General features: G+C 38.5%; 1 protein-coding gene across 8 annotated transcripts in view; it reads left to right on the top strand.

The window, feature by feature from the left end:
• The window catches only part of TTC7B (tetratricopeptide repeat domain 7B), a 141,264-nt gene that overhangs the window by 4,019 nt on the left and 114,743 nt on the right, over nucleotides 1-22,502 (top strand). For all 8 annotated transcript variants that reach the window (XR_007509620.1, XR_007509619.1, XR_007509618.1 and 5 more), the window contains exons 2-3: nucleotides 17,294-17,448; nucleotides 18,599-18,767. Coding sequence is in view for 5 of the 8 variants with exons in the window: in XM_049828873.1 (XP_049684830.1) it covers nucleotides 17,294-17,448; nucleotides 18,599-18,767 (324 nt within the window). In the remaining 3 variants the exon portion in view is untranslated. The remainder of the gene's footprint in view (nucleotides 1-17,293; nucleotides 17,449-18,598; nucleotides 18,768-22,502) is intronic.

Here is a 22,502-nt window from a genome sequence, read left to right as displayed (position 1 = left end):
CCCTCCTCCTCTCTGTGGCATTTTCTGCCCTTTCTTAAATACGCTTTCACAGAGGTGCTGCCAGCTTCGCTGAGGCCCTCAGCTGTGTCTTGCTGTGGGTCTGTTGGAGCCAGCTGGGCCTGGGACAGGGCAGCCCTATGCCTCTTCCCACAGGGGCCACCCCTGCAGTCCCACCGCTGCTGTTTACACCCAGTACAACAGTATTTACAAAAACTGTAGCAGCTGGCGTAGAAATTGTTGTGCTACTCTGAGGTTCACAAAGATGTAGTGCTTGGCTAGTCCGTAGGCTGTTTGGTTGCAGGAAAGGTGCCATCCTCAAGTGTTCTCATCCTGAGTGTCACTTGTCAAACGGAACTGAGACAAACCCCAAGTTGTTAGAAATAAAATCTTAAAGCATTTTTCACTAATGAAACTTTGTGGGTGTTCCTGACTAGTTTAACTAACTGAAAAAGGTTCTTTCTAAGAAAATGATCTGAAGAAATTTTGATTCCGTTTGTTGAATTTTGTCTAACACTGCAGATGAACAGCATGGTGGTAAAGCACTGTCATGAGCGATAGCAAATCTCCAAGTACAAAATTACTTGTTCATAGATTATTGGAAGAGGTAAAATAGTAAATGTTGAATATCTGAAATTCATGAGAATGTATTTTAAAGTGCGCCCAGAATTGGGAAGCAGTGGTTATAGGATTGTTTTATATTTTAAGCTGGTCTGAATGAGCTACTTTACTTAATAAAGGCCTTAATCTGTAGGAGAACTGTGTACAACTTTGTCTTGGAAAACTTGGTTGGCATCAAAAACGCAGTTGTGTGAGTGAAATGCAACATGCTGTAAGAGAGAGATTTTTCTCTTAAGATCACGGTTTAGTGTGGCAGTCCCCAGTATAGCTAGTGATGACTGCAACACTGATGTTAATGATCAACACATATTTGAAATCCCTGGTTTTTTTTCATTGAAAGCTTTTATTTTTTAAGAGATCTGTAAGGTTGCTTTTCTCAAATATTGAAAAATAACACTTATGAAATGCCAGTGATGAATCTTTTCCAGTAAGTTTATTACAACATGTTGGCCTTACGGATGACTCTTGTATTTTATTGCAGTGTTCAGGTTTAGGGATTGTGTTTTGGAACCTCTCTGCAACAGTTTTAATGAGAGTATTCTGTCATTCATAGCTTTGGGAATTCGGGTTCTCAGGGTGCCTGGAATTTTGTGGTGTTGGAATGATAATTTTGGAAGCTAGCAATCACATTTCAAAACCGATTACAATTCCATCATGATTTTTTGATGAAACAGTAGCATCTCGAAGGAAGTGGCTACAGTGGACTTCAGTATGAAGGCAGTATCTGCTCAGAGCGTTCTGAGGACATCAGTGCTCTAATGTTTTATTTCCTTCCTTTGGAAACACAGTGAGGAAACTTTAGGTCAGTTCAGTGGCAAGCTGAATGGATAAAATAAAGGATCCATGAATTTCCACGGCTTTTTCCGGCAATTCATTCTTGCTGCAATCAGAACATGACCTTGCTTCAAGTTCAGTGAGATGTACGGCTCTGTCTGGAAAAACACTGAGGAGGCAAATTTTTATAGTTCAAGTGAGGTAGAATGATGTAGTTCTGTAGAAACCCTAGCCAGTGTGAAATACTGTGTTACTGTGGGGAGAGAATGCACACCCTGGAAGTTTGCAGATCTATATGCTACCAAGAGCATCGTGACATTGCCATGAAAATAGAACATTACCTACAGGTATCAAGTTTGCTGATGGAATACACCAGCCTTTTAACACACTGCTTTCTTACTAATTGAATTTCTTACTACCATTACTGTCCCATTTGTTGTTTTGTTTTGTGTGTGACCTTTTCTCTGACTGCTGTTCCTCTCAACACTTTGTTTCTATAGTTTCTTATTATATCTTTCCTCACATTTAGCCTTGCAGAATAAGGGAGCAGAGGGGAGTTAGGAGCAGAGTCAGGAGCAAAACCAAAGGATCAGGAAGTATTTTACCTGTCTGTTTTTTGTTTGTCACTTCCTATGCTGTTGCTTTAGCTGGATGCAAGTAGGACGTAAAAATAGAAATATCTTACCAGTTTTCACTTGTTTTGCTCCCTTGTGAAATACAAGACCTCAGATGTATGGTTGAAGCTTACCCTCAGAGTAAACCAGGGATTTCTAAACCTCTTAGGACTCATGCCCTACTTAGAAGGTGGTTATCAAATTTGTTTGTTTTTTATACATACAGCTTGTAATGCAATTTATATATGCAAAGCTTTCCAAAGAGATCTACATCTCTACCAGAAAAGTTTGCAGACTTTGATGTGACATGCCTTTTTGCATTTCCACAAAGTGGAAATGAAGGTCTCTCTTAATTTGTTACCTTATTTTGTTTTCCTTCTGTTGTGTTCATTGTCATATTTACAGAACAAGCATACTAAGGACACACATTTTTCTGAATGAAGACCAAAGATGGTGACAGTACTAAGATGTGTTGTCTTAGTTTTGACTGACAGCTTTGTTTCTTCAGATAGCCAGGGGTGTTACAAGAGTGGAAGTGATGATGTAAATCTGCTGCTTGTATTCCAACTGATGTGTCATCTGGAAGAGTAGTCAGTGTAGTTAGTATCATTTCACAAGTAACCAAGCTGGTCTAACACCTTGCTGCTATTGCGTGGAGGAGCTCGCTCTTCCTACCTTTACTCAAGCTGCTCCTTCTCTGTGCAGTTTGTCTTTGTTACATGTTCCTGGCCTCTCCCTTGTGTTGATGAACAACCAGAGGTGGGATTTACTGTGCCGGGCCAGCAGAAAACTCTGTGCTCCTCTTTCTGGGGTTAGTTTCTGCTGGCTCGCTGAGCTGATTTGCCTCCCACAGGGGTCTGAAGAGTGTAACAGCTGGTGGAAAATGAACAGTGGCAGCAGCCAGTGAAGGGCAAAGGTGAGGGGAACTTTCTTCTCCTGCTGTGAGGAAGCATGTAATTGGTCCGAGTGGAATGAACTAAGTACTTTTGGGTATTTGGAGCTTATAGCTGCTTACATTTGTAAGAATACTTCCATATATTATCCATGTAGTTATTTTAGAAATTAGGCATCTTGCATATTAATGTTGGGTTAGTTGCACTCTGTTGCTTTGTTTAAATGTTATAAGAAGAAATGTTAGCCTGAATTATCAGTGTATATATACTGCTATATGTCTGTATAATAGCTAGTCTAGGTTCCTTTAACCTAACGTCAAGGGTTAAAGGTTAGTATTAACTTTTCTGTAGGGAAATAAGTTCATTAGCATAAACTCAGGATCACTGATACCGCTTTTGTTTGAGTTTGATTTGCATGGTAGTAAAGAAGGGGGCAGAAGGTCCTTAACCATGCCAAATGTGGGCCATTCCCCCTCCCTGCAAATCTGTCTTGTAAATAATCAAGATTTTAGAATTTGATCGTTAAATTCTCTGCAGTTTTCTCTGCACTGAACATGATTTAATTGGTGATTTGATAAGGAGCAACTGAGGACAATAACTTTGTAAAAAGCAAAGTGGCAGGATGTTGTGATAAATTGGAGGGAGTGAGGATGTCTGTCTAATAGTGCTACATTCATTGGTAGCAAGACCCTTAATCATTGGAGAGCATTTCATCTCTGCTCCAGGCTCTGGAGGAAGAGTGCTGAATCTGGGCATTTCTCTGGTGTCAGCAAATGTGTGGCAGAATGCATAGCAGCAGTTATTAGTAAGCTGCTCTGATCAGAGATGTTATCTGTTGCTCTGTTGCTTCAGGAGATGTTGCATGAGTTTTTCTGCAAGTTCCCACTCCACTGATGATCTGTGTGTGATTGGTATTATTCCACTCAAAATGTGTACGCATAAACAGAAATCCTTTACTATAATCTCATATTCTCTTCAAGAGAAGGGAATGCATGAAAGGTGGTGGGTTTTTTTAGTATAGTTGTAAAGTAATTTTAAATTTCCTTTTTACAGATTTTGGTACAGCTTTATAGTGTGTGTGCTGTTTTTTTCTGACAGGATCTTGGTTCATTCAGATCACAAAATAGACCGGCCTCTGGAGATAGAGCCATAAATCTTAAGGCCAGAATTAAATATTTCAGCAAATCATTCTGTCTTTATAATTATCTTGGTTGCTGCCTGTGGAATTATCACGTAAGAAATCTGTAAAATCTGTAATATTGTAGTAGGAAGAAAACTGCTTGCCTTCAGCACTCTTTACTGAGTTTGTCACCCATATTGGTATTCTATAGAGATGGCGTATTAACAATGATTAATCAACAACTTGAGTTTTGATACAGCTGCTCTACAGCTGATGTTTCTGATGTGTAACATACAAAGAGCTATAAAGCAAAGGAAGGACTTTGAAATGTGTGGTTGTATTGTCTGGAAAAGAGGAGAGGGTCAGGATCTGACCCTAGCAGATCCTTAGGAGTTGTTTCTTTGATAATGAAAGTAGATCCTGAATGTTTAAGCTGCACTGAAAGAAAGGAGGAAATAAGAGAGGACTTATGTGTTGTGGTATTTGGCAAATGTTGCCATTCCACTGTTAAGTTCCCCGTTTAAGGGTTTAATCTGAAATTGTGTCTTGTTGTTCTGTTTTGGTTACTTCCTTGGCTATATGAATTAGAGCTTTCCCTTTATTAGCATAAAGGAGTAGTCTTTTCAGCCTCAAGCTTGTTAGGTGCTGGACCCCTGGTGCAGACAGCTCCTTGGGCAACTGGCACCTATTATGTAGTTATGCGTGGTCCCAAGGTGAAGGGTGTTGTCAGGTTTCACAGAAGACTTATCCTTCCTGTTCCCCAAAGGAGGTGTAAACTGCTTCTTTTCACACAAAGTGGGTGGGAAATCCCTTTCGGCTCTAGGCAAATCCTGAATGCTGCTCACCTGAGCCCAGTGACTTGGTTTTTCTTTATAAAACCTCTGCAAAGGCAAGCAAGATATGAGAACATCAACAGCTTCCAGGCTAACCCCTATTTCTTCTGCAGTTAATTGTGTGAACACATTGTTGCTTATCTTTCAGGTGTGCCTTATTTCAAATTCAGGTTTGCCTGGGCTCAGCTTCCAGCCACATGTCTGTTTTTCTTTCTACCATTTAATTACAGTCTCTACCTTAATGGGGAGAAAAAGATGTGCATTAATCAAGGCTCTAATGGGATTGCTTTAGAGCAGGTTTAAGGAGAGGCAGAAGTAGGGGACCTACTGCTTTTAGAACTGCTGATAGAATTAAAAAAAGTTGCTAAAAGATGTCTTCTGTCTTATAACCTGTGGTGACAGGTGTAGGCTACTGCCTTTCAAGAATTTACTTGAGGTTTCCTAGGTGGAGCTAGTGGGGCGGGGGGCAGGAAGAGGATGAGAAGAGGCTGGGTTTTGTGACTGGCTAGCTTTGGAAAATGGTAGAGAACTGTAAGATCTCCTCTTCTGGGGAACAGAGGCTCACCTGTGTACTTTCATCTGAGCTTTGGGTCCTCCCATAGATGAAAAATGTCCCTCTTCTGTCCTGACAATTAATCAGTGATTAATACAGAGAGAAGGGAATGAAGGTGTGAACCAAAATCTCTAGATGGTGAGGTTTAGGAGTAATGAAGTGTTCGTGATGTATAAGAAGTTGGGCAGAGTCAGGATCTCTTCAGTCTCTTATTTCTTCTTTTTTGTCAACCATCTTCTTTACCTTCTTGGGAGAACAAAAGTTGGATTCCATTGTCGTCATCTCTCAAATCTGCACTGTGCTCCAATGTAGCTGTTTTGTAGAGCATGGACAAGAGCCGCTGTCCCCATGACATGGTTTGGTTTTGCCTTCCATCTAAGTAGTCTCTAGTCTTTTTTTTCATTGTTAGTAGTGACAGGAAAACTGGTTTGTCCTTTGAGAAGCAAATCATGGCAAGAAGTAAGATTGAAAAGAATTTCTGGCTATCACAGCATGCGCTTTTCCTGTCTTCCAAGTCACTCTTTGATCTTCTTTGTAACCTAAACAAAACATAAATGGAAAGCAGCTAAATTTTGACCATTCTCCCTCAGTGTGGTTACTAGAACTGTTCCCAGTTAAACACCCAAAGATGATGGTAATCCTGTTTCCCACACTTTATGCTTCCCAGTCTTGGGTATGACCCTCATTCTTATTTCTTGGTTTTACATTGCATTTGACTGAATGGATGAAGTTTAATTCAAACATAAGTGTATCAATAATCTAGATGATACACTGTGGCTGTCCTGGCCTGATTATTTACTGTTCTGATGGTCTTAACATTTCACAAAATTTGGGAGCTTGAATATTAAAAAAAAAAAAAGCCATAAAAATATTATAATTTGAAACAATTGCTGAGTTTTCTGTTGTTCTTCTGTTGTGCCCTCCTAAAATAAATTTCTGTAGTAGTGGTACTTTGGAAGTAAATTTGCATATGCATAAATAGTCTGGGAAGCCTATAATATTTTTCTTCAAAGTGAGCTTTGGCTGTCAAACAGGAAAATTGCCTAGATACTGCATAGCAAAAGGGTGCCATGCCTTCTGTGTACTTAAGAGGCAGAGGAGTGAATGACCGTGTATAATTAAAGGTGTTAATAACTAGAATTAAGTTTCTTTGAGCAATTGACTCTGTATTTTCTGCTTCTGGTTTTACATGTGTATTGTCTGCATCAGTCTGCAGCCTTTCTCCCAGTAGTACCTGTTGGTCTGCACGTGTCCTCTAGCTGCTCTTCTACTGTCCCCAGAGACCTGACTGGACAAGATCCTGGGCAACCTGCTGTAGTTGACGTTGCTTGCAGCTGGGGTGTTGGACTAGATGATGTCCAGAGGTCCCTTCCAACCTCAGCCATCCTGTGATGCTGTGAATTCTTGCTACTTGGTAGTCAGTGATGGAATCATAAGTGACATCTGTATATCCATGTAATGTTCTTCTTTCTTTTAATGTAAACCTTCTATAAATCTAAGATTAGTTTTAGCATTCATTTTAATTTAAGTAACTTCTGGTCAGAGTTGCTTGAATGAGTACTTGGAGACTTCGGCCAATATTCTTCTTCAGGTACAGCCAACGCTTTTAATGACTGTTACATGCATCATGAACAAAGCAAATGTCTTTAAGTTTATGGTCAAACTTGTCCCCAGTTGGAAAACTCGTGTTTCATGCTGTTTCTGCCAGGTGAATATGAAATCAGCTCTGGATCCAGGATTTCCAGATCTTCCCCTGGAAGAAAGTTCATTTCAAAATGGCCTCCTTAATAAATATTCTGTGGAATGCTATAAGATTTTTCTCCTCTTCAGCTGTTTTTACAGAAACTTTACCCTGAAATTTTTGTCTGGGTACTATATTGAGCAGTTGACTCCTTTGGGATCCTTCTTGCTGCATCCCACTCCTGGACAAAAATTCTTCATTTTTTTTTTTTTTTTTAGATTTAGGCATAATGATAATCTAACATGTTTTAGGAAGTCTGAGGAAGAATCCTCTCAAAGTAATGCAACATGCAGCCCTTCAGGTACTCTGAGCCTTCAGTTTTACCTTTAGAGAGCAAAAGAGTTTTAGGGATTGAGTAGGAGGAGTTTCCTTTCTCACTCTCAAGCTAGTTTCCCTCTGGGAAGATTTGAAGCACCAGAAAAGAGATTACAAGGCAAGTCTTAACTTGCCGGAATGCTGCACATCAATTTATGGTCCCATCGGGATACCATGGAAATCTCATACTTGTCCTCTTTATACCTTGACCTTTTCATCCCCTGCTTTTTAAATTTTTTTTTTTTTTAATTTTTAGTCCTGAATTAAGACTTGAGTTTGTTTATTTCTTTCTCTCTGGAATCCAGTATAGGACAGGTGAAGCAGCAGGATCTTATGTTCTTACAACTCCATACTTCATCGAATTGATCTCACCTCATGCAGTATCTGCATTTGGAACTAATGATAACTGTCATCTTTTGACTTCAATGCATTCAGACAATTGTGCTTTTTAAGAATCTGAAGTATGTTACCTGAAATACTGAAGATTTTGGTGGAGAGTGGGTGAAGAGATACAACATGCTTCTAGATTTTCTATCTGCTTGCTTACAAGGCAAGGTTAAAGTTTGTTTGGCCAGTCACCTCAGATTCTGTAGCTAGTGTGGTCTATATTTCCTATTCCTAAATACTTCCTATTCAAATCAGATCCTTGGGGCTTGAGACTGAGATTGAGCCTCTTTGCTTAAATCTTTGTGGTAGGAGATTTTATCTTAATTCTGCACAGTTTTCTTGCAGCTTGTAATTCAGAAGAGTGTGAAACCAAATACTGCAAATACTTCTTTTGATCTATACCATTTGGCATTTAAGGAAGAAAAGACTGGTTTTCCCCATACTCTTTCTTGCTTTAGATGTTAAGCTGTCGAGGCTCCATAATGTGTAACTATCATTGTTGGCACAGGATCATGGGTATTCTTGCCAGTGTAGCACAGAAGTATGACATGGATGTTTCATTGCAGAGGAACATCTTGTGCAGGATGCTCCTGCATACCAGGAGCAGGGTTGTTAGTTGTTGCCACAGAGGTGATAGCAACTATGTTATCTGAGAGGCGTGTTTGTATTGTACCTTTCAAGTATTTCCTTGTCATGTTAAAAATACAACCAAAATAAATAATTATCAGGGCCTTTCAAAATATATTACATTTTCTGCATTAATATTAGGAATGCTTAAGAAACTGCATAGATAGTAGTTGTGGCCTAGATAACCTTCAGTGTTTGTTTTGGTTTTTATCCAAGACTGTTGAACCACCACAGGAAAAGTAATACTTTAACAAAGCAGCTATTTGGTACCCCACATTAAAACAGGTAGCAGGTTCATGTTGAGAACACTTAATCATTCACTGTGGATTTATCTTGATGTACTCTGGAATTGAAAGACCTTTTTAAGGCACCTCTTGAAGAAGAAGGATTCTGCAGGCAAGAAAGAGCTCCTAATCTATATACAGTTAGGGCTTTTCGTTTTTGTTTTTTTTTTTTTTTTTTTTGTTGGTTCCTTGGTTTGTTTGTTTGGTTTTTAGCTGTGTGCAGTAATTTACTTTCTAAAAGGAATTTAGAGCTAGGTATTCCTCTCGCCTAGCCTGCCAACGACCCCTGGGTTCTTCAACAAATGCTTGGAGGTTGTGGTAGCATTCATCACAAAACTGATTATTTTGTATTTTAGCATGTGATTCAGTGGATGATTCAAGATGGACCATGGTTTTAAGCTAATAGTAATAAGTATTCATCATCATTCTTGACACAGCACAAGGATAAATGAAGATTAATACTCTGTTTTAATTCTCTGTTTTTCTGTAACTGCTTTGGATCCTGATAGCATGGTAACAATTTTGCTTCAAAAAGCAGATGTTAAAAATCAATTAGCAAAGCAGCTGTCAGGATATTTTTAGACACAATCTTAAGAAGACATGTCATCATGTGCGGTTTTTCCCCTACCCCATATTTATGCCAGCCTTTATTCTCATTTTGAAGATAGTTAGGGTTGATTCATATGGCAAAAAGGGATACCCATGTCTGCACAAGGTTCTTCTCGAGACATTTTGTGTGTGTCTAAGCTTTCTCTAAGCTGAAAGAAAACAGCTTGCATGTGTAGAAGTGCTGGGTTTTCTGCTTTTGCTTTCAGTGTTAACAGAAATGGACATCTCGCATAAAGCATCCTTCAGTTTGTCTTGCAGTTCCAAGGTGCTCAGACTTGTCTTTGGTTATAGGTGGAGGACATCCTATCAGACAGGTGGATTATTTCAGTGATACTGTGATGTTGCAGAAACAGATGGGCAAGCTAGGCTGTCCTCTTCCTCCTCCATTTAGGAAATGGTTCTGCAATGCAGTTGTGATATAAGTCATCAAATGTCCCTTAACTCTACTAAGTAATCGTTGTCGATGAACTCTTCAGCAGAGGAAAGGATGAGTAAGAGGGAGGCTTTCCTTTGATCAAGAATTTTATATTGATCCATAACTATTTCAATTTTCTAAAAGTGGGAAACTGGTCTTCATGGTATTGAAACTGTTTACTAAGTTTGTTTTTTTTCTTTTGAAACATCTTTTTAGACTGGCTGAAAGAATGCTAGACTTCAAGGTATCTAAAAACTTTACACAGTTTAATTCTGTCTTTTATAAAGTGTTTCTAGAAGAATATAATCTAGATCACTCATACTGTGCTGGCAGAAAAAGAAAAGCAATTTCTTCTCAAACGTTACTGACGTTATTTCAGGATATCTTAAGGGGTAGCTAAAACTGATTAAAAACTCTGCTCGAGCTATGGTTTCATAAATGGTTTCTTTCAGAAATGACCATATAATTGGAATTTTGTCATAAGCACCACTGAGGCTCAATCTTACTGGCACAGAATGGTTGACATGCCTCGAGCCATGGCTTTGTTAATAAAGCACACTCTCAGCCATAATTTGATTTAAAAATTTGTTGTAAGCGTCTGGCCCTGATTGACTTAGCAGATGAGCGACTTGGTAAATAAGAAAATCCTGCTTTGCAGTAACTTTCATTGTTTGCATTCTGTGACCAGTCGTCCTCCAGTGTTAGCCAGCTGAGTGAGTGCAGCACTTCTGTGATGAAAGCCAGTCAGACAAGTAACTGTTTCTCTTATGGTGCTGTGTCTCATGATATATAGCAATGGTGCAGGGCAAGGGTGAGTTGTGCTGTATATGGGTGACCTAGAAGAACAGCTTTTGTTTTGAAGTTTAATCAGATCTGCTGGTGAGTTGCGGCTGTTTTCTCCTCTCCCACCTTTCCTCTGAAGGAAAGTGTGTGTAATACATGTTGCTGCACTGTGACTGTCCCTAGCTAGTGTATGGATCATTAGCTTCTCTAACTTGCGTCAATGGTGGGAACAAAATATCTGGGTGCTATAGACTACTTTGTTTCTCATCTTAAGGTGTCTGGATAGTTTCAGACTATGCACCAGCATGAATTTAAGCCTTTGTTCTTGCTTGTGTCCTGTCTTTAGAGACTATAATGTATTTTTTCAAGTCATTGTCAGAGAGAAGAATCTTATCTTAGGGTGGAGGGCGGAGGATGAGAGAGGGAAGAGAGAGAGGCTACATTAAAATTTCCAGAGGCGGCTTCTTGTTTCTCTCCTCTTTCTTTCTCCAGTGTGAGAAATTCTGCTGTGTACAAAAGATGAATAATCTTAAAAACTTTCTGCAGAGTGCTAGATCTGTGTCTATGCCTGTCTTGTTCTGCTGTGGCTTCACAAATGGGTGAGAATTGGAGCTTCTAAAGCTGGTCTTCCTCTTTCAGTGGTGCAGCTGTTGCGCAACTGGACTATGGAGGGGAGTATGGCTACACTTTGCTCTTGCGTGTGCCAGTGCTGTTCTTTGGATACAGGCGAAATTATTATTTTCCCCTTTATTAATAGGGGTGGTTTCAGCACTTCATTTTAAGAATCCTCATGCCTCAGGGAATGTATTTTCACATGTAACAGCACAAGGTTTATTTTCTTTTTCCTTAGTGTCTAACCTGTTCTTCAAGATATCAGCTGATCTATTGTAACCATCCAAGCTTGTTTCACATGCTTCCATTACAATTTTGCAGTTTGAATAAAGAAAACATCTCTGGCAGCTGGTGCACAATCCAGCTGTGTTTTTTACCTGTGTCTCCATAAAGATAGATCTACTGTATTTAACTTAATTAAAGAAATGCTTGTTACAGGAGTGTGGGCTAGAAGAATTTTTGAGACCTACTTAAAGGAATGCATAAGAGAGGGAAGGCATGTGTGATACTTTCTTCTTTGGCATGTTTGAAGTTCTGCTATTTGAAGTGTTGAAGAATGTCAATGATAGACCTCCCTCTTTTCATTTCAAACAGCCTTGATGTTATTTCAGCTCCTGAACCAAAGCACTGGTTTTACAGAGTCATTTGGGTTCCTTGCTCTGTTTGATGTTTGTGTTTCCTCAACCTTCTTTGGAAATGAAGTTTGCTCAGTGAAGCATTAAACTGAATGAAAGAGGAATGTTGCTTGTTGAACGAAACACTTGGATTTTGATGAGTACAAATCAGGGAGGATGTATCTACTTGCACATGCCTTAAAACTTAGAGTAAACAGTTTGACATATTTTTACCTTTTTTTAAGAATCATGTAGCTTTAAAAATACAATTAGCAAAATTAATCTTCATTGTTCTTCTCCCAAGTAGCACATTACTATGACGACCTCAAGTATTATTTTCAAGGCCTGCTGTTTTTTTCTAATCACCTTTTTAAAGAAGCTCATAAACAAAAATTATGTACTTGGAACACTCTCTGGAGTATTCTGAATATTATTAGTAAAATGCCTGTACTGAAAGCACCCCTCAGTGACCTACACGTTGCAAGGCAAATAATTGCATCCTGTGAACATGTTCTGAAACGGTTTTCTAAGTTTGGAACAGGCCTCTGATCTCCGAGACCCTTTCACACAGCACATATTAAACTCCTTACATGAAAGACTAACCTGTCTTGGACTGGTCTACAAAACCAGCTGTCTTGTGTGCATGCAGTTTACACTCTTTTATTTCCAGAGAGATGGAACAGTTGCAGAAGGTGCAGTCCTACAGAGTGTTATGCTAAAGCTGTCTTTGAACACGGTAATGTTGGTCATAATATCAGACTTTAATATTTGTTTGTAATAATACTGTGGCCATGCTAATGAAATATGGAATTTGGAATAAGGCTGTAACAAAGGGGATTTAGTCTGAAATACCAGGTTTAGATTTGGTCAGTTTAATGTCTTGTTAGTTTGCAGCTTGAAACTGAAGCTACGCAAGCTGTTGATTTTTATCAGTTATGCTAAGATTTCTGTTTGAAGGAAAAGAAAGAACATGCAGAAAATAAACTGTAACAAAATAGATGCTGAGTATCTTTAAAAATAAAAAAAAATCTCATTTTAGCATATTACTTCTCTTGGAAAATTTGCTTTATTGCAGCAAGCGACAGTTGTCTGTACCATTTGTGCTTTTTAGTATATGAATCAGTGCTTGCAGAAAATCTGTTGATATTGATGGAAAATTACTCCATTTGATGGAAAAGTCTCATGAAGTGAAGCATTATGCCCTGACAGAGGATGACTGTGTTGGGTAAAGGGGGCATATGCAAGTTTCTGATACCTAGGTGGGTTGTGTCAGAGTGCTGAAAGAGCTGGCCAATGTCATTGCAAGGACGCTGCCATTTTTTTTTTAAAGGTCCTGATGATCAAGGATGATTCCTAGTGACTGGAAAAAGACATGTATGGCCATTTGCAAGAAGGTCAAGAAGGAGGATCCAGGGACTGCAGGTTGATCAGTCTAACCTCAGGCCCTGGGAAGATCAGGAATCATCCTGGAAACTGGTTGGAAGGATGAGGAGGTGATTGGGATGAGTTGACATGGGTTTATCAGGGACTAACCAACCAGATAGCTTTTGATGATAAGTGACTGACTGTTTGGATAAAGTGGAGACAGTGGATATTGTTGGCTTCAACTTTGTCTAGACTTTGGACACAGTTCTCCATAGTATATCCTGTAGCACAGTTGAAACGACAGGAGGACTAGGAGGTAGGTGGAAAACTGGCTGGGCTCAGAGGCTTGATCACAGGTTAAAAAAAAAAACAAAAACGATTGGTGACGTATTAGAAGTGGGCCCTCTCAGGGGTTGATACTGCAGTCAGTATGATTTAGTATTTTTCTTGGTGATGTAGACATTGAGAATGTACCCTCAGTGGTTTTGTGGGTGATAGCAAACTGGGGGGGGGGGGGGGGGCGGGGACGGGACGACGACTATATGACTGCTGTTTAGAGGGATCTGAACAGGCTGGAGAAATGGACTAATGGCAAAACTCATGAAGTTCAGCAAGGGCAATTGCCATGGTCCTGCACTTGAGAAAGAATAACTGTAATAGTATAGCCTAGGCATCAACTGGCTAAGAAGCAGCTTTGCAGAAAAGGATCTGAAGGTCCTGGTGAACAGCAAAGGGAGTGTGAGTTGGCAGCAAACCCTCGTGGCAATGAAGACCGACTGCACACTGTGCTGTATTAGCAAGAATGTAGTCAGCAGTTTGAGAGAAATTATTATTCCCTACTGTTTATCACTTGTGAGACCACATCTGGAATATTGTATCTAGGTTTGGGTTCCCCAGCAAGAGAAAGACATTGGTATAGTAGAGTTAGCCCTGTGGAGGGCCACCGAGTTGATAAGGGGGCAAAAGTATGTGACCTAAGGGAACAAACTGAACGAGCTGCATTTGTTAAATCTTGGAAAGGGATAACTAAGAGGGGATCCTACTGCTGCCATCTCCCATCCCTCCTTGAGTATGGAGGTAGCCTCTTCTCAGAAGTGTACAGTGAAAGTATCAGAAGCAATGGACAAAAATTGCAACAAGGGAAATGTTGAATGGATAGCAAGGAAAAATTTCCACAGTGAGAACAGTCAAATTTTGGGAAAGGTTGTCCAGAAGGGTTTTGTAATCTGTGGAAATGTTTAAAACTCAACTGGGTATGATCCTGAGTTGCCTGCCCTAATGTTGAAGTATGTTTCTTATTTCTTTTTCTTCACTTAGTACATTGAAATATCTTTTGTTTTTCATTTTTGCTGAACAGACTTCAATGAAAGAGTAGCAAAATCAGTGTAAATAGCTTCAAAAATTCCTGGTATTATACCGATAACATTGTGAATGTATGGGAACAATCTGGGTCCTTCTCTACTTTTATTTTCTCAGAGGATTTAAAATTTCAGGTAAAATATATTAGAAGAAACATCAAATGATAGGAGTTTTGAGGACCTATGAAATTAAAAATGGCAATTGTGCAAATTACAGATAAGCGGTGTGGTCCAGGACAATGAGCTTGGTGCAATAAAAGGGGATGTTTTCTAGTTGACTCTCTTGCTTTTCTCCAGATGGCAAAGTGTAGTAGTTTGCCTTTGTCCAACCTCAACCCAGTCTTCAGGCAGGGTGCTCAGTCCTGATAGACAAAGTGCTGGAGTCCTCTTTTAACTCACTTGTTTCCTGCTGCAGCTAACAATGGGTTTCTTGTGCATTACCAAAATAATTCTTTACAACAGAACCTTCTCATTCTAGTTCTGTTCAGAAATGTTAAATTTCCAGTGTGCAAGGACATTAGCTAACCTTCAATGCAGTATCCTGTAAGCTGTGTCTAAAATACTGTAGTGTACAGACTTGGAGCCTTTATATTTGTCAGATCTTAAGTTTAACTCCTCTTACTATTTTTTGTGTTTACCTGTACATCAAATGTTTGAGATGAAAACATTTCAGTCAAACTTCATAAACTGATCAACATCTTTGAGATGTGCAAATTGTATGATGGACTTACTGATGCATGTCAAACTGTGCCGTTTGCCATATGAGCATTGAATATGTAAATAAAAACATTTTTTTTGGTTGGCAGTCAGTGGGTAATAAGGTTTTGTTGTTATACTGTAGTTCTATTATTGAGTGGTAGTAATATTTTTTTTAACTGAGAATTGTATGCCTTTAATGTGTATTTGAAAGATGCCAAGTGTCTTTGTTTCTTCAAATGTCTCTAAAGTAATGGTGCACCCGGGAGATACTTTGTTTTCCCCTTCCTTATCTTTCAAGGAACAGACAGTTTTAGCTAGCATGTATCAAAGCTGTATCTGGAGTGCTTTCTTGTTGGGAGGATAAACTGAGCAGAAAGTGCACAGTTTAGGCAAAACAAAATGCACGTGAAGAGGCATAAAGGTGTTCTTCGAAGAAGAAAATGCATGTAGAAAGTGACACTTCAGATTATTTGGTGTTGTCTGGTCTAGAGATAAGAGGAGTATAGCTGAAGTATCAGGAGAACCTTTGGCGGGCAAAGGAATGGAACTGTTACTGCAAATTTGAGGCCGATGAATTCGACAACTATGGTCTGAAAGCCAGAAAATTAAGCAGGCTGGTAACCAGGCTGCATCTGTGGCATGGCTTGTCTTCATCTGGATGCTGAGATCTTTCCCTTCTGCAGTAGTGTTTAAACAGTAAAACGTGAATGAATGGTAGTTGAGAATAAATAAATGTCCAGATTACTATGGATATCTTTCCCAAAACATCTTTCCCAAATAAAAAACATAAATGGAAAAATAAGCACTCCCTTGATGCTTTTGCTATTTGTCTGGTGTCTTAAACTCTCTCTCGAAGAAATTGTGGTTTAAGAAGCAGCAGTTAGCTGGAGGTTTTAAGGAAAAAAATATTCTAGGTTTTTGTCTTTCTACTTGATAGGACATACTATAGGACAGCACCGATCCTTCTAGCTTACTGTATAATGGCATTGTACATGGATCCTATACTAGTCCAACTGACACGAGACTGAAATTTGCTGTACTTAAAAGGTGAGATAATGCTGATGCTTTTACACTTTCTGAGGGAAAGCTTTTCCTCTACAGTAACACTGAGTTCTGCATGTCCTGGTCTTTCTGTCCCTTCCCATAACCTCTGTGGACAGTGCTAAAGGTTGTAGGGTGCTGAGCACTTTTCTGATTGTTAGCTTTTTGCCTTGCCCCTTTTTAAAATCTATTTTATTTATTGTTAGTTCAAATTTGGGTTATTCAGACATTATTTACAAGATGTGACCTGGTCTTTTCAAGTCCCAGATAGTGAGGTGATTATTTTTACAACTCGCTCCTCACTAGAGGAACTGCTCAAGACGTTTCAGTAAAGTAAGTTTAGTGGTCCTGCATAAGGACAAGGTAAAGGACGATCAGTTTCTTGACTTTCAGCAAACATGCTAGCTGCAGTTTTGCTGGGCAGCCTGGTATTACGTTCTCCCTTCATGTCTGAGAAATGGTGGTAAGCCTCCTAAGAAACAGGGAGAATGATGAGAAACTTTCATAGTGAAGACTTGGGATGCCTGGAGCCTTAACAAGGTCTGAGTGATACACATTCTTACAGCCAAGATACGGATGGTGATCAAAGACATCATAAGGGACATGTAACTTAAAGCCAGTTGCATAAATTAATCCAATATCAATATTCACATTTGAAACTACAATAGGCATTTTGTGAAAGACACCATTTTTTTTTGGTAAAGTGAGTATCAGAAGTGTATCTTGTCATGTTCAGAAAGCTACATAAGGCTTTTAAATCAAGTGTTGCTTTTTGAGGAGGAAGGGGAGAATACTGACTTCAGGTTAATGTTCTAATTCATTATGCTTTAAAACACAGGAGACTTGATTCTATAATGAATCAGGCAGGTAAAAGATAAATTGAAAAGTAAAATTACCACATGACTTGTGTTAAATCTGAATACTTGACACCGTGTTTTGGTTAGTTTGTATTTAAAATTTAGGCAATGGCTGCCTCCACTGAAATGTTAGTGAAATAAAGTTATTTCTAATATTTCATGTGTTTGGTTTTATTTACAGATGACATGGCAGAACTTCTTCTTGGGGAGTCCAAATTAGAGCAATTTTTGAAGGAAAATACTCTTAAACAGACTAGTAGTCCACGGGGCCCCCGGCCAAAACTGACTGAGGTCAGAAAGCATCTCACGGCAGCGCTTGATAGGGGAAACCTAAAGGTATGTAAGTCAGTCTGAGCAAGAATTAGGAAAGCTGAAATTGACTGGAATACTCTGCTGATCATGGAGAAAAATGGAACGTGGAAACGTGCTTGTGTGGTGTTTTATCATCATTGCTGTTCCCAGAACATCATCAGCACTATGCTATTTTATGGCTCTTTGTTTCTTCATGGATTTTTATTCAGATAAATTTCTTAAATCTTCTTTCATTAGAAGACTAAGAAAATTGTCATTGACTTCTTGGGATGCTTAAGTGAAGTACTTACAACCTGTTTTGTGGAAGTTTTTCTTGGAGTATATAACTATTGTTCTCTGTAGTGCATTAAATAGAAGTGTTAAAAATGCAAAATACTTCACAAATTTCTGTAATAGTCTCTTAAGTATTCAGGAAAGGTTCCTCAAGTTGTGTGTGCAGGTGTGGAAAGTGGGGTTAATACTTGAGAGCATTTTCTGTCATAACCTTTTGACATTCTTAACCGTTCTGACCTTTCTTTTACTTAACTATTGTTATAGCTACTACTTCAGCTTATCTTTTCTGTACTCAATGTCCATCTTTTGAGAAATCAAAAGGACCTTGTTTTATAGTCATCTGTAACATTTTGTTTCCTGTGATTTATGAGATTATTAATTTCTCTTCCTTTTCTTTCTTTATTCTTCTGTGAATAATTTTTTTCAAGACATTTCTTCTGCCCTGATACTTATAAATTGTGCAAATTAAATATATAGGCTGTGGAACAAGTATCATTAAGTTTTTGATGCTATGTTATTTTCAACTGTGCTTGCAGTGTTGGGAAAAAAAAATCATTGGAGGGGTTGTAGTAATGCTAGGTTGCCTTTAAGTAGTTTTGTGACCTGGCAAAGCTGGATTCTGACTGAGAGGTATTTCTGGTGCATGTGTAAATAAATATGGGAATATATAAAATGACCAGTAATGCTTTTCAGTAGCTTGGTGGAGTGAGATTTTGTGGATTCACCCCCTACTGCAAGCTTCCCAAATATTACATGAAGACAGAATTTTGTTGGTTTGTTGCTCTGATCCTGAGCGTTTCTACAGTGAATATATACAGAAAACAGACCAAATAATTATCAGAAAGAATTAAGTGTGTTTTCTCAGGGAAAAAAAACCCTTTCTTATTCCTATTCCTTCTAGCCAGAATTCCTACAAGAAGCTAACCTGATTATGGCCAAGTTAAACTATGTGGAAGGTGATTACAAAGAAGCTCTGAACACATATGCCAGAGTTGGAGTTGATGACTTGCAGCTAGCTGCTGTGCCACCATATAGGCTACGGATGATTGCTGAAGCGTATTCTACTAAAGGTAAGATTGTTCTTTTCACTATAATAATGTGGAAATAGTTTTTAAAAAGTTAATTCACATCTTGTCTGAAGTTAAAGAATTTTTTTGCGTGCATATCATCAACACAGCAGTGGAGTACCACATTTGTAGGTAAGTAAGAGAATGGCTTGGCTCCTTTAAATTATTCAGAGCTTGTGCTAGGTTGACAAGACTTTTACCTCAATTAATATTCTAACTGTGCTGTCACCCAATCAAATTTTTTGATGTGTGTATTTAAAAGTCCTTCCAAATGTAAATGTCAAAATAACTGTGGCTAGATACTAAAAGTATTATCACTATTGCTAAAAGTCAAGAGTTACAAAAGTAGTGCAGTTTTGCAAGTGCTGTGGACAGAATCGGAGAACTTTGATTCACTGTGATGCCTTTTACTGCATGTTAAAATGTTCAACATAAGCTAAATTGCTACTTAACTGAGAAAAATAGTAGCAACATGATAATATACTTAAAGCAGTGCATTTCTTGCACAGTTTTATTTTTGAAATTTTTTTACATGAATATCTTTTTATAAAAAATTCAGAACGTGAAGTTGGTTTTGTTTTTTTTTTTAACTGGTCTAGTATAGTGAAAATTGCAATGCTGGCCTTGTGTCTTAAGGTGGCAGTGCCACTTCAGTTTAGAAAACTGATTAATAGACTGCAAGCTGGGTCAGTGTGTTCAGGAAAGTGGCCGTTTGTATGCCATAGGTTTATTAGAATTTACTGTGTTTTAAATGTTTGCTTTGGTCTGCTGTGTTTAAGCTTGGGTTTGGTTGCATATGTACTTTTTGTTATGGTAAGAGAAGTGTCAAAGTCAGCAAACAAAATTTATGAGAGACCTCAATAGCATTCGCTGACAACTGGTCAAGGATTGTTTCTAACGTTAGTCTTGGAAGAGAGTGACTGTTTTCCACCAACATAGTCCTCTAGTAAATGTTAGACAAGCATGAATCATTCTCTGTAGAGATGTCAAGGAAATAAGAGAACTAACTGGTAGGAGAGACAAAAGGATGCTTCCTAAATCTGGGCAATATTTAGATTAAAGTGGGAAGGGAGTGCATTGGGAGTTCTTATGTATGATGTAAACCTGCCCAGTTCTCTCATACAGCATCTGTGTGGGCTTTTTGGCAATGTCTGGTATGGGTAGACTTCCACTCAGCTTTGTGGTTTTCGGTTGTGTTTTTTGTTTTTTAAATGTGTGAGAATGTCTGTTGAACTTGTCGTGTTCTTCCCATGAAAATGCAATCTTGGACTTGATCAACTTTACCTAAATTTACTTATATCTCCAAGGACTCCCAGTAATTTAATTGAATCTTTTCCCAGAGCTCAACTCTTCCAGCTCTGTTTTATTTGACCTCATAAGGATATATAACAGTTGAAATATAAAGGCATCAATTTTGCAGAAAGGATTAGTATGATCAATTTTACTTAATGTAAAAACAATTTATTAGAAAATAGTAAAATATGTATCTTTTCTACCCTGGAATGTTTTGTAGGTTCAGCTTATTTAAAAAAAGAGAGAGAGAGAAGAAAACCAGCATGTCTTCTGCCTAGATGTGATGGAGGGTGTTTTGCTTGTGATTTCAAGTTTTATACTTAAATATTGCAATCTGTCATGTCAAGCCTGATCTAATCTTGATCAGACTTCATTAGTTTGGTCACTTCTACTGGGTGACTGGCTACCAGGTTACCTGAGCAAACTATTGGTATTTTGTTGTTCTGTTCATGTGCAGAGTAACCTTTTTTTTGCTACTATGTTTCCAGTTTGAATGGAGGATTAATAAAATTTATTATCCCTTCTTCCCATGGTAGCAGGTTGCAAGAATATAGTGTTCTGTGTGCTCTAGAATGAGGTAGAAGTCACAGAGCAGTCTTAAATTTAGTATTCAATGTCTAGATAAGTTTAGAGTAATTGACAGCTAAATAGCATATGTTTCTACCCAATAGTGTACAGTTAATTCTTACTCTTTTACCCCTTACCCCTGGAATTTCTTCTTTCTCCTTGTGAGAGTGGACTATAAAACTTTGCAGTCTGAATTTCGAGGCTCTTCTGGGGTGATTGAGGCTTGTAGGTATTACCCGACTAAATACAAGTTATTCTTACAGGGATTTTGTGTTTCATTGGCATTTGTATTTCTGCTTGCAAGTTCAATGATAACCTGATTATATAAAGATAAAACTCTTCTGAGTATCTAGATTTTATTTCTTTGGCAGTCATGAACATAGCACCATGTTATTAAGCAATGAGGACCTGTCTGTGCTGCCTGTTTGCAAGCATCAGCCCGGCTCCACTGTTCAGTGCGGCAACACAGAGGCAGTTAAAGATATCTGTTCTAGTTGCCCCATTTCAATCCAGTTTGGGGCAAATCCAGTACCAGTGGACTTGCAGTCTTGTATACTATTGTGTAGTGGTCTGATACTGATGTATTTGCCTCTGACAAAGCCATAGGACAGATAACTAATGGTAATTTTTAATGCTTTAAATTTTTTTTCCTTATTTAAGGTGGGACCAGCTCCAAGTGCTTACCTTCTCACTCTGAGGTTTCATTCTGTAACCTCAGATGTGCTAGATTGAGGGGGATGCTTAAGTTGAGATATTTCTTCTTCTACAGCTCTTACAGGGCACTTAAATGAGCACGTTACACTGTAACCCGAGAGAGTTAACAGTTCACAACAAGCCCTTAGAAATTATCTGCTTTCCATATGTCCCATCTTACTCTTGTCTGTGGAACATACAAAGTATGTCTTTCTGTTCTTCACAGCAAAGGAAGATTCAGCATGTGTGTATGGATGCAATGGAAGTGCAAAAATGGGTCCAAGGTCAGGTTCAAGCTAAATTTTGCTTTTAGTTTTATCTGATGGCTAGAAAGAAGGGGAGCAACAGTAGTGACAATTGTGGGGAGAGAAAATGGAATCGGAACATGGTAGGGGAAGTGAGATCCCCAAACACTTGCTCAGCTGTGGAGGGAGGGTGTGTGTATTTTTGTGTGTGCACATATATAAATATATGTCTGTATGTATTTATGTTGTTAGAAAGTAAGAGGAGACAAAAATCAGAAGAGGAGAATTCTTACTGCCTCTTTGGAATCTTCAAAATGAGTGTGTCTGAATGCATCATCCATCAAGGTTGTTTGTAAACCTCGCTGCAAAATGTTCATTACTTTACAATAGTCTTCATTACAAAGGTTTTCATTACAATAGTCCAGAACATGAAATTTAGTGTCTTCCCACCCCTGCAGTCTTCAACTTGGAGTAACTCTGTCATTAGACCTAAGAACTAAAGCCATCTGCTGCCTGGCGCTCACAAAGCGGGTCCTCAATTTTTTTGTTATGTAAATGAATTAAATGCATATATATCTTTTAAAAGAATGCTTTTAAGTCTCTGTGCTGCTTATAGCTCTTGCTGAGGACAGCATATTCAGAAGAATATAAAGCATATTTAGAAGCATATAAGTGAGAGGCATAATATAGAATGATAGTGAGTCAAGCAAAGGATTCAAAGGCTCTCAAACACAGCAAGGAAGATTAAAAGATTGTTGTTCTTTTCCTGGAAATATCTAGTTAGTGAAATGCTTCAAATCTTCCAAAGAAAGCTTATGGATTGATTTGTGACAATGCAACATTGTAAAATTTCAACAAAATTCTTAAGAAAAATTCTATCAAATTACCTAAAAATCTTTTCTGTTTCCTTTACATGCGGCTCTTTGCCAGCCTGTGATGT

This window comes from Accipiter gentilis, chromosome 25, assembly GCF_929443795.1.
Source record: "Accipiter gentilis chromosome 25, bAccGen1.1, whole genome shotgun sequence".
Classification (NCBI taxonomy): Eukaryota; Metazoa; Chordata; class Aves; order Accipitriformes; family Accipitridae; genus Astur; species Astur gentilis.
Note: the sequence above shows the minus strand (reverse complement) of the source record. Positions and strands in the feature narration are given on the sequence as shown.